Raw genomic sequence first — 13,361 nt, 5'->3', positions numbered from 1 at the left:
ACATTTTTAGAGGGAAGCCATTACGATTGTGCATCACATTTGTCAGCTGTCCAACACTTTGTGTTTTTTATTACTTTGTTATATTTTCCGGTCACACCATAAGAGGCAAGGGAAAACTAGTGGAAGGAAAGCGCTGGCAAATTTCCGGTTAAAAGCATAATTATAGTTTTATAAATAAAACAAATGTTTAAATAAAAACAATTATATAGGGTTTTAATTATCCTATCCATATTTCTGAATCCTCACTTCAAAATAAAAATTCAACAAAATTTGTAAATGTGATGTGGCCCACTTTAATCTTGCCTGTTGCACCACATGGCAAGCATTTTAATTGAGTTTGACACCCCTGACTTCTGTTGAATGTTACTGAATTACTGTCTTTAGATTTACTTTTTTAAAATCCCTTGAAACACTCCTTGTTAGTGGAATTAGAAATTTCCCAGGATTGCAACAGAAGCTAAGTATCAACAGATAGAGACACCCTTCCAACTGAATAAACTTCCAGAGCAGCATAATGAGCCAGGAGCAATCTGGGAAAACCCACTCCATGTGCACAAATCCTGTCTCTTTGGGGGAAACAATAGTTGTCCATCATAGTAGAATTCCCTTGGTCAATCAGCATGCCTGGGGAGAGTGCATTTGCTCTCACAGAGCCATCAATACTCTGCAAGAGATTTTCAGACAGAAAAAGAAACTAAAGCACAGCATCCCAAATACACAGAACATCCATAAGAACCGGGTTTTCTGACTTTATTTTGCAGCCATGAAGTCCCAGGGCTATCGAAGCCAGAACTCAAGCCTTAAAATCATGACTTTCCGGCCTACCATGGAAGAATTTAAGGATTTCAACAAATACATTGCTTACATGGAATCCCAAGGTGCCCACCATGCAGGCCTGGCTAAGATAATCCCACCCAAACATTGGACAGCCAGAGAGAACTATGACGATGTGGATGACATCCTCATAGCCAGTCCTGTGCAGCAGGTAACTACTGGGCAAACAGGTGTCTTTTTTCAATACCATAAAAAGAAAAAAATCCATGACCGTGGAGGAGTATCGCCACTTGGCCAACACTGACAGATACCGCACTCCCACACACCGGGATGTTGACGATTTGGAGCGGACCTATTGGAAGAGCCGCCTGTACAATTCTCCCATTTATGGGGCTGGAGTATGTGGCTCCTTATTTGGTGAAAACACTGAGCATTGGAACCTCAGACACCTGGGGACGATCCAGGATCTGCTGGAGCAGAAGTGTGGAGTTGTCATCAAAGGCGTCAACACCCCCTACCTGTACTTTGGCCTGTGGCAGACCACCTTCACTTGGCACACGGAGGACATGGACCTGTACAGCATCAACTACCTGCACTTCGGGGAGCCCAAAACGTGGTATGCGGTGCCCCCTGAGCATGGAGCCCGCCTGGAGAGACTGGCCAGGGAGCTTTTCCCTGGCAGTTCCAGTGGCTGCGCGAACTTCCTGCGGCACAAGGTGGCCCTCATCTCACCCAGAGTCCTCAGGGAGAACGGCATTCCTGTTGGTCGGATCACCCAGGGAGCAGGCGAGTTCATGGTCACATTCCCCTACGGATACCACGCTGGCTTCAATCACGGTTTCAACTGTGCGGAATCCATCAACTTTGCCACCCTGCGCTGGGTTAATTACGGTAAAGCGGCTTCTCAGTGCAGCTGTGGGGAAGCCAGGGTCACATTTCCCATGGACGCCTTCGTGCGCATTCTGCAACCCGGGCGCTATGAGCTGTGGAAACAGGGCAGGGACCGCACCTCCGTGGACCACGTGGAGCCCACAGCACTGACCAGCCCAGAGTGGACGGCCTGGAAGGAAGCCCGGACTCGTGTGATGGTCAAGGGGCGTCTGCGGTCCTTTAAGCCACGCAGGGCCAGGCGTCGCTCTCTGACTCTGGCTGCAGACAGTGGGCTTGGGGGCTGTGCACTGGTGTGTCCTAGTCCCACAACCCACTCCTGGGCAGACAGCTCTACTGTGCAGCCTGAGGCCCCTACCTTCATGGGCAGCAGTCCTATGGGATCCAGTGTCTCCCTACTTCCCACCTCAGTTCCATCTGCCCAGTATCTCCAGGCTTCACCAAAGGGGACTCGCACTAGGCGTCCTCAGGACTCCGATGCCCACCAGCAGTCTGTCAAGTCCAGGGCCAAGAGCCACACAGCAAGCACATTTGTACACCTGCCCACTCAGGCATTGCATGAGAATCAACAATCAACAGATGACTCTGGCCCTCGGAGATTTGAGATCCAGCATGCTGTTAAAGCTTCTGGGTGCTGCTGTGACCCCGATCTTCAGCCCTTGGGACCCCCACTGAATCCTGATTCTCTGATGCACCCTGGCCCCTGCCTGAAGTCACTGGACAACATCTCAGCGAATCTCCCGGACATGCTTGTGCTGAGTCCTCCTAATGAGTCTTTGACTTCTAAAACATTCTCCAGCTATGCCTCTGTGAACAGTATGGCACCTCTGGACCTCCTCGGTGCTATTGCTATGGAGCCCCTTAAACTTCTATAATCCTGCCCTCAGATGAGGTTCTGCAAATCTACTTACATAGATCCTTGGAGACAGACTTGATGGAACTTCACTTCCCAAATCCTGAAAGGTTGTCACCAGCAAAGATCTTGTTTTGAGTTTAGGTAAACTGAAGTTTTTGTCAAATGTGATTGTCCCTTGGACTATCTCTCACCTTCAGGAAACAGAGACACACCCAGCCAATCTTCAACATGGGAATTGTAATCTGTGGTGATTTAATTGTAATTGTAATTGTAATCTGTGGTGATCCTTGACCTCTCAGTGCCATGTTGATAGGTTGCCTAATACTTGCTCAGACTATGGACTCCACTAAAATGTGTTCTAAGGACTCGCAGACCAACTGGATATATGTGTGTCCCTTGATTCTTCCTTGGCTTGGGAGTTGCCCTTGAAAAGAACTCCCTGCGCAGAAATCTTTAAACCCATTGCTTTCCAGCGTGTCTCTCCACGTGGCAATCTCAGTGATCAAGACCCACTGTTTCAAAGTTGGACTTGGGGCTAATATTTAAGGAGGCCCATTCCCAAGTCTTTCTTTGATAATGCAGGAGGTGGGTTCAAACTGCTAACCTAGTCCTCACAAAAATTGGAGCCAACATTGGACGATGCTCAGAATCTGAGGCTCAATCCATCTGCACTTCCGAAGCGCTGACCCGGTCTTCTACCAGTGGTCACAACTAGACCTTCTTATGAAATTCAAGCCTTTAACACACTCCAATAATTCTGACGTGGCCACCCTTCAACCCACCAACCAAGCAATTGCTCACGTAGAAACTGCACCTTTGAATGAATGATGTCTGTTGCCGTTTGGGGATCAAGGATACCTATTTGTGATTATTAATTTCATTGTTCTTAGTGTGTATCTGAAAGGAAATAAAATACCTTAAAACGCATTCGGAAAGTTTGACTATGAGAGGTATGTGAAAAACAAAGTGACTCATCACATAGCCAGAGCGAAAGAAGTAGCTAGGTCCCAATGAATTCACCAAACAGTCTGTCCTTGTACCCAGAGTAGTCCATGAGGGAATGGAAGAAAATTGTACAACAAAACACCACCACAGCAAAACAAAAAGTCACATGATGGGGAGAGCTACTGCCCAGAGTTCCCATCTAATCATTGAGCTGAAATTACTCCTGGAGTCACCTTTTCATGAAATCACACATTGGCATTGACTGGGACTCCATTTCCCAGAAATTCTCGATACCCCTGTTGGCATTGTCTCTTCAATTCATGTATTTAAATGCCTGTTTTCAGGTCTGCAGCCAGAAAAATAAGCATCAGAGAGCCTGTCATGGAGGGTAGTGTGACAAATTTTCTCTCTTTCTTGAAAGACTCTTAAAAAATTTTTTTCTCTACAGGAACACATCCCCTGCCCCCACCCAATTGCTTAATCAAAAGAGGTAACAGAAAACTCACTTTAGAAACTCCCCAAATTTCTTATTCATCAGATCTAACCATTACTCTGAGTGATTATAAAAGGAGAAAAAGTAAAATTGAAACAGATATGGATTCGTTTTTATTTAATTTCTTTCAAACAAACATCAGTTTTAGGCCCAAGTATTTATAATTTACCATAGTCGAAGCTGCATGGAACTATGAGACATAGAAGAAATTCAGATATGTTCGTGTTGCATTTAGAACAAACACTTATCCTTTGAAAGATCTAGATTTTAGATTGACCAATAAGCCCCAAAACTGTTTATTGTGCCCTCCACCTGCATTGCTGACACCGCTCTCGGGAAACTATTCTACTCAGGCTTCCTTCAAGATGTTTGTGGTTTTCTGCTACAGTATCCCTGGGGAATAAACATCAACCTCTGAAATTAGTAAGGTTAGTACAGAAAGGAAAGAGGCACAGGATAAATAAAATACTATTTAAACATGAAACAAAACTTTAAAAATGTATAATTAGCCATGATACTTAAAACAGCCTGGTACGATGGTATATATGAATACCAAAGGATTAGAATTGAGAACCTAGAAATACAACCAAGTACCTATAGTCACCTAATCTTTTTTTTGACACCTAATCTTTCACAAAGGAATAAAATCCATTAAGTGGAGAGGAGATACCCATTTCAACTAATGGTGTTGGAAAAACTGGATTTCCATCTGCAAAAGAATGGAACAAGGTCCATACCTCACATCATATACAAAAATGAACTCAATATAGATCCAACACCTACATACTAATCCTCGACCACACAACCAAACAATGAAATTTAGGGACAAACTTGAGGGTATTTAAGCAAGGTATAAACACACCTATAGAAGCAGACATTCCTATTGGCTCTATTTCTTCCCGCTGCAGCATCCAATCCCTCTCATACCTTCCTCCAGTACCAGATGGGCCTACGGGGATTTTATGCCCCATGCCTGAATTAAAAATGTTTTCCATAAACCTGAATTTTTGACTATCTTAATTGGATCATGAAGTTTCACATCGACAGCTTTCAATGTATAGAAAATAACCATGTCGCCCATGTGGCTCTTTTGAATTTTATTATAAAACAAAAGGGGGAATTGTGGGAAACAGAAAGATGTCTCCCAAGCCTCCCACAAATATATGTTAGACTTAGGACACTGCTTGCAGCTAATGGTAAATGATTGGCCAGATACCTCCCTGAAGGCAGTCAGTTGCCAGACTACAGTCTGATCCCACCACAAGTAGAACCCACTCCCTGCTGTTAAGGAGAGTGGGCTACTTCTCCCTAAAGGCTTGTGGCCATCAGTTTAGTCCCTTCAGGGAGGGTTTACAACCTACTCATAATGGTTTCTATAATGATCCAGAGAACAGGTCAAACCAGATCAGTGACATCCAAAGTTAGTCTGCCATGCTGAATTTAGGATCTGCCCACATTGTCACATGTATATTCCTAGTCCCTCCTCTTCCTATTGTGTGGATACCCCTAAAACACCCCCATCCCATTACTGTATTACCTATAGCACAACCCTTTCCTGTGACATATGTCTTCACCTGTAATTAGGGGGCTCAAATGTCCCAAGAGAATATAAATGCCTCAGTAGCAATAAATATTGCTCTCTCTCCACATGGATCGCCAACTGAGGCTGAGGTGAGCATGTGAGCTTGCCACCATGAAATGTGTCTGATTCCATTATTTCGATCTCTGTTCTATCTCTCATGCTCTCTATAACTTTACTATAATCTTTAGTTATTATCACTGTACAGTTGCGCCTACTGGACCCATGATGATGTGTTAGGGGCTGGTTTCCCTCACAAAGCAGGAAACTGGCTAAGGCAATTGCACTCTGGTCCAACCATCACAAAGCAACAGACCAGAGAACTATAAAGGCAAGGTTCACAGAGCCATTTATCTCTCAGCCTTTCATTAATGCCACATGTGTTTATTGGCCAGGTTTTCACAGTGAAATTTAACTATATCAAGGGTTACACAGAAACCAGTTACATTCCAATCACTTTAGCATTAATTGATATGTCCAAAATCTTGACCCTTTAGACTGTTTTTAATAGTCCTTCACTAGTGTATAAAATGTTCAGTGATAATAGCATCCCAGATTGTTCCTTACACAGCATCAGCAATGGTAGAAGTGTCTCAGTAGGCAGCAATTGCTATTCTCACGAGTCTGTGAGGCGTTGATGCTTTGGGTAACCAGTAACAGGACAGAGGTCTTTAGGCTGTTTTCTTAACTCTCAGGTCACATCATCAACTGCCTTTCTTCTGGGCCTTGCTGGCTGAAGAAAAATCCATCTATCTCCTTTGCCTCTGAAAAGGTAAACAAATAGCCCCTCCTTTTGGGCAATTAACAGCGTGGAAACAGAATCGTGGTTAATACTGGGTGTTTTCCTCCTTCAATGCAGGAATACTTCCTTCTATCAAATTGGCATTCTATGATGCTCACCCTCCCAACACAACCGCTGAAGACAAAGTTGGTGAACAATCAAATGTGGTGAAGAGAGCTGATGGTGCCCGGCTATCAAAAGATATAGCATCTGGGGTCTTAAAGCTTCAAGATAAACAAGGGGCCATCTAGCTCAGAAGCAACAAAGCCCACAACAAATGCTGGTGGAATAACACACCAGCCTGTGTGATCACGAGGTTCTGAAGGGATCAGTTATCAGGCATCAAAGAACAAAAAATCATATCATTGGGTGCACACCGCCATGATACGATCGCCAAAGACAAACAGGTGCATAAGCAAATGTGGCAAAGAAAGCTGATGGTGCCTGGCTATCAAAAGAGATAGTGTCTGGTGGTCTTAAAGGCTTGAAGGTAAACAAGCGGCCATCTAGCTCAGAAGCAACAAAGCCCACATGAAAGAAGCACACCAGCCTGTGCAATCACGAGGTGTCGAAGAGATCAGGTATAAGGCATCATCAAAAAAAATACCATAGTGAATGAAGGGGGAAGTGCACAGTGGAGACCCAAAGCCCATTTGTCAGCCACTGGAGATCCCCTCACAGAGGGGTCTAGGGGAGGAGATGAGTCGGTCAGTGTGTGATGTAGTACCGATGAAGAATACAGCTTTCCCCCAGATCCTGGATGCTTCCTCCCCCCCAACTACCATGATCCGAATTCTACCTTGCAAGACTGGGTAGAGCAGAGGTTGTACACTGGCGCATATAGGAGCTGGAGGCACAGGGAATCCAGGGTGGATGATACCTTCAGGACCAGGGGTGTGAGGGGCGATACTGGGAGAGTAGAGGGTGAGTGGGTTGGTAAGGGGGAACGGAATACAAGGATCTACATGTGACGTCCTCCCTGGGGGATGAACAACAGAGAAGGGGGTGAAGGGAGATGCCAGATAGGACAAGATATGACAAAATAATAATCTATAAATTATCAAGGGCTCATGAGGGAGGGGGGACTGGGGAGGGAGGGGGAAAAAAAGAGGACCTGATGCAAAGGGCTTAAGTGGAGAGCAAATGCTTTGGAAATGATTAGGGCAAAGAATGTACAGATGTGCTTAATACAATTAATGTATGTATATGTATGAATTGTGATAAGAGTTGTATGAGCCCCTAATTAAATATTTAAAAAGAAACAAGGGCAAATGGAAAGGCAAACACAGGGAAGATGCAGTTACATTGTGTGGAATGCAATCATTGTCACAAATCAAAGTATGTATGAATGCTCCAGCATAAAACCAGTCTGCTTTGGTAACTTTTATCCAAATTACAAAAAAAGTTAAAGAAAAAAATTCATTATGTTTCCATATACCACCAATAAATTATTTGAAAACCAAAAAAAACCTTGGGTGCTTTCTTCATATTTTCCTTGTCCTTCATCTTTCTCCAAATGTTTTTGCGTCCTTTTTACTACTGTTATGAACAGTGCGAATGACGCAGTGAAAGGGTCATTCAACGCGCCCCCCTTCAAGGGGTTTGCAACCCACAGGTTGAGAACTGCTTTTCTAAGGGGAGTCCATCAGCTTTCTTCTGCAAAAATATAAACGAATCGTCCTTCCAACATGTGATTAGTGGACTGGGATCCCAAAGGGGATTTCCATCTTCCTGGGACTTCTTATGATCAGCTAATTTCTATAGAGGTGAAAATGTGTCTATCTGCCCTAATTTTGTTACAAGCTTTTAGTAAGGAGAAAATTGTTTTAGTTAAAATGACTAAATGAAATTTATTAGACATAGAATTTCCTTTCATCTCTTCTGTCTATTTTAACAATGGAGACTCTAAGACATTGTAACCAATCTCAGGGAACTTGCCAGGTTCCAAACCAGTGAAACTTTTAAAAATCATTTTATTGGGAGCTCATACAACTCTTATCACAATCCACACATACATCAATTGTGTAAAGTACATTTGTACATTTGTTGCCCTCATCATGTTATGTAAACTTCAGCTGTTAGCTCTCAGAAAATCAAGAGTGCTCACTAGTTGTAGTGAGAACTTCTTAAACACAGGATAATTTTAAAGACTGATAAAATCTTAATAAATTTGCACAGCTGTTTTTGAACTAAGTTACCAAACAGACGTGTTTCCTTTAAGTTTCTCAGTAAGGTTACAGGCTCAATTAAGACGTATAGACCTTCAGGAGTTTTACATCGTAGGATTTTACAATCTTGCAATATTCTGTCTTGATTAAGTTTGCTCATTCCATGTTGGATTTAGGTGGGGTTAGTAGGTGGGTCTTAGACTCTCAGGAATGCCCTAAGGAAGAGACCCCATATCACGAATTGGGAAAAAAAAGCAAAAAACATTTTCCTCCAATTTCTAATTCCATGTGAGGGTGCTGTTGTTTCCCCACAACAGCATTCCAAAAGACCCCTTGATCCACAGGGTGGTCAGACTGCTCAGATGTTCTTTCCTGATAGGTATACACTTTAACTCTAGAAATTCAAAGAAGCAGGAATTGGCTTAAACTGGCTTATTTGTTAACCATGGTATATCAGATTTTATTACTGCCCTAATTTCTTCTTCATAATCCTGATCAATACTTTCAGTAACAATCTGAACTCTATGAGAATTTAGGTTGGACTTTCCTAACAAACATCCTATAGTTCTCTTATGTAGTGGACCCCAAGTACTGCTCTTAATAATTTCTGGTTTAATTACATTTTTGGCTTCTTCCCACACCTTTGAATAACTTCAGTATCAATGTGAACTACATCTTAATGAAGAGAAAGCCCAAATCCTTACCATGGGATCAATAGAAAATACCACGAAAAGTGGAGATAAGATTGAAGCTGTCAAGGATTTCACCTGCTCACGATCTACAATCAGTGGTCATAGAAGACATAGACATATGATGCATTTCATTGGACAAATCTTATGAACATGATCTCTCCAAAGGTTAAAAACAATGTCTCTTTGATGACTAATATGTACTAGGCCCAAGTTATTTTACTTTCAACTATCTCATATGCCCCTGAATGTTGGACAACGAATGAGAAAGTTTAAAGGAGAAATGATGTATTTGAATTATAGTGCTGGTGAATAATTTGATAGTGTGGTAGAGTGTCAATTATATCTTGGAAATGTACAGTTATAATGCTTCTTATAATGGAAGTATGAGTATTTCATCTTAAGCATGTTGGACATCAGAAAGAGCAATCCTTGGAAAAAGACATCATGCTTGATAAAGTATAAGGTCACTAAGAACAAACAAAAGGATGAACTTCGACAAGATAGAACATCATAGTAACTGCAACAAAGAGCTCAACTGGGCAACTGTGAGGATGAAGCAAGACTCATATGTGTTTCATTCTGTATTATCTAATGTGGCTGCGTGTCTCAATAATTTGAAAGGACTGAGCTAGCAAAATGTGATGCCTATTACAAGCATTTTGCTCAATTGTGAGCCAATGAAAGCATTACTTTTACAGATGGGAACCTGAAAAAGATACCATCTGATACCAATTTTATTTAATAGTGTGCTGAAAGTGTTAACTGCAGCTATCAATCAACAAATAAAATTAAGGCATCCAAAATGGCAGCAAAGAAGCAAAGCTCTATAAAAAGAAGCAAAGCTGCTGATATCACTTGAAATATTAAAAGCCCCAAAGAACCTATGAGAAACATATTGCATCTAATTGAAAGGTTCAGCAATCTCATGTGTAGAAGTCAATGTAGAAAAAGAGTTTGAATCCTGTGTACTAGTACAGAAAGCTCTGAAAAGGGAATCAAGAAAATAATATCATTTACAACAGCCAATAGGAAAATGAAGCTCCACAGTCACCCCATGATGAGTGCTCTTTGGTCTCAGTGGTTTAGGTGCAACCTATATGGCAATGTCCTTGCTTGATGTTGTGCCAGGGGAGATGGCTTCAGCTTTCAACACTAAAGGGCACTTGTATGTGCACACAATTCACATTCATGAATGTACTTCTGGTCTGCAACAGGTACAACTAATAGGAAACCTAGTTAACACTATAGAACCACACATGGGGAAAGCAGAGCTGCACATCTGAAATGTGGTCTGGAGTCTGATGCTTAATGGTGGGTGTATCTCACCAAGCAGGCTAGCAGCTAGTCATGACTGATGCAGATGTATCCACTTACAAACGACTTCATAGATGAGATCTGACAAAACAAAGTCTGAAGAACTAATACTGAACATTCAACGGGGCCAATTCTCTGTGTCTGTCATGAGATGTAGTGATTTCTCACTGTGTGTGTGTGTGTGTGTGTGTGTGTGTGTGTGTGTGTGTAGGGGGGGATCTTACTCACTTTACTATATCTTCCTCACTATTATGCTTTATGGAATGAATGGTTTTTCATTAATAGTCAGCTATATCTTCAACAAGCTTACATTTTCTTATTGATTTAAAATAATTTAAACAAAAACATAATTTTAATGGGTTTATGTTTTGCTCATTTCCTCTCCTCACATAAAAACCATTCCACAAAACAAAAAGTAAGAAAAATTTAAATATTTAAAAAATATGTAAACTCTTCAAAAGCCATACAAAGCCAAGCAATACAATCTTTAAAATATACGAAATATTTTATTTATCACCACATTATTTGATATTATTCCCCAAATAAATTAAATTAGTTTGGAAGATATATTAAAGATGCATTAATAAGATTAACAGAAGTTGTAAGTTGTAATTTCAAAATATAATAACAGTGCTGTAAAAAAAAAGAAAGAGAGCCCATAAATCAGGATATATCACTACAAACTCAGAAAAACTTCAATTGTATAGTACACATTTTCAAAGAAAATACGTCCTATTGTAAATGGTCCTAAAACAACTCAAGTGATTAAAGCTCTTAATTAAGGCTTGTGAGAACCAACTAACCTTTGGATGTTCTTCATTTAAAGGCCAGGACAATGGTTTACCAGTTTTCAGCTACAAGAACAAAGTATAAGTGTTGATATACTGTAGATCACAGTTTCGTGATGCTAGGCTAAGAGGCACCCCTATAATATCCATTCACATGGAGATTACCTCGACTCTCTCTAACATACCCACCCAGGGCCCACTCAGGACTCCTACCACTCCAGTTCCACTTAGGACCCCTGCTCTGTCCCTCTTGACCTGTCTCCTCCTCCTCTGACGCGCTCCTTATTCTGCAATGTGAGCCATGGGTGCACTGATCCTGGGACTCACTGCATGCACCCAAACAGAGAGCTGAGGTGAATTAGCATATCGAAATGCCATTCAAAATATAAAAAGGGGTACATTAAGAGAGGCACAGCAGCGATCTTATCTGGATCAGAAGCCTCTGAACCCCTGTATTTGACCAAATACATCAATTAAAACGTGGTAGATTTCTAGAGGCTGAGTATTGATTCCCGTGACAGGGGGAAACTACTGGAATCACTCATTACTGGAGCCCCACATTCTATGGGCTTTGACTTTAAACCCCTCTGGGTTCTCAAGGGACCATTTAAACAAGCCCTCGGGTTTCTGCCACTGGAGAGGAGGGCCATTCTCAAGTCAAAAGATTTCTCACCAGAGGAAGGTCAATTTCATTGACATTTCATAGTTGGTGGTGAAATGTTTCCACTATCAGCCACACACCTCATTTCCTACCCATGACACCTAAGGGTAGGGGGTCATACTCTGCAGGTATAAACATTTCAAAGGTAAAGAAAGGGGAGACTGCACTAAAGAAACCGAACACGAATGGGGGAAATATAAACCACAGCACAGGCCTGAGGTCAGAGCCCCACCACCAGGTCCTAAGCAACTTTCAGGCTCAATCAGAAGATCACACAGAGCACTCCGTACACTCACTTTATCACCATCCAGGTGCCCAGCATAATGACCGCGGGTTACAATTTACAAAGGCAACTGTGTTCTCCTCTGAGGAGGAAAAACAAATGAGATGCAACAAACATTCCTACTGTCTCATTCCTGCCAGATTTGCCAAGATCCTCACAACACTTAGCTCTGAGAATAGGGTGATAAATATTTCCACCTTGAGGGAATAGATCAAATTTTCATTGATCAGAATATGTCATTCTCACTTGAACATTATTTTCAGTGGATATTATTTAGTCTATGAAATTGTGACACTTCAATTAACACATAAGCCTTATTTTGAGGGGGGCGCTCTTACAGTTCTTTTTTTTTAACAATTTATTGGGGCTCATACAACTCTTATCACAGTTCATACATATACATACATCAATTGTATAAAACACATCTGTACAGTCTTTGCCCTAATCATTTTTTTCTCCTCTTTTCTTTTTTTACATTTTATTAGGGACTCATACAACTCTTATCACAATCCATACATAAATTGTATAAAGCACATCCATACATTCCCTGCCCCATTCTCAAGGCATTTGCTCTCCACTTAAGCCCCTTGCATCAGGTCCTCTTTTTTTCCCCCTCCCTCCCCTTTCCCCCCTCCCTCATGTGCCCTTGGTAATTTATACATCGTTATTTTTGTCATATCTTGCCTTATCCGGAGTCTCCCTTCCCCCCTTCTCTGCTGTCCCTCTCCCAGGGAAGAGGTCACATGTGGATCCTTGTAATCAGTTCCCCCTTTCCAACCCACTCACCCTCCACTCTCCCAGCATCGTCCCTCACACCCTTGGTCCTGAAGGTATCATCCACCCTGGATTCCCTGTACCACCAGCCCTCATATGTACCAGTGTACAGCCTCTGTCCTATCCAGCCCTGCAAGGTAGAATTCGGATCATGGTAGTTGGGGGGGAGGAAGCATCCAGGATCTGGGGGAAAGCTGTGCTCTTCATCGGTACTACCTCGCACCCTAATTAACCCATCTCCTCTCCTAAACCCCTCTATGAGGGGATCTCCATTGGCCGACACTTGGGCCTTGGGTCTCCACTCTGCACTTCCCCCTTAATTTAATATGGTATATATATACATATATACATATACATATATACAT

At 42.1% G+C, this 13,361-nt stretch overlaps 1 protein-coding gene across 1 annotated transcript; it reads left to right on the top strand.

The window, feature by feature from the left end:
• Window positions 1-763: 763 nt before the first annotated feature.
• LOC142427490 (lysine-specific demethylase 4D-like) lies at window positions 764-2,537 on the top strand. Its single transcript, XM_075532736.1, is given in 2 exon segments — window positions 764-1,030; window positions 1,032-2,537. Coding segments are annotated over 2 exon segments (1,773 nt in total).
• The last annotated feature ends 10,824 nt before the right edge of the window (window positions 2,538-13,361 follow it).

This window comes from Tenrec ecaudatus, chromosome 15 (assembly GCF_050624435.1).
Source record: "Tenrec ecaudatus isolate mTenEca1 chromosome 15, mTenEca1.hap1, whole genome shotgun sequence".
NCBI lineage: Eukaryota > Metazoa > Chordata > Mammalia > Afrosoricida > Tenrecidae > Tenrec > Tenrec ecaudatus.
The sequence above is the reverse complement of the archived record's forward strand: the minus strand, read 5'-3'. Positions and strand labels throughout refer to the sequence as shown.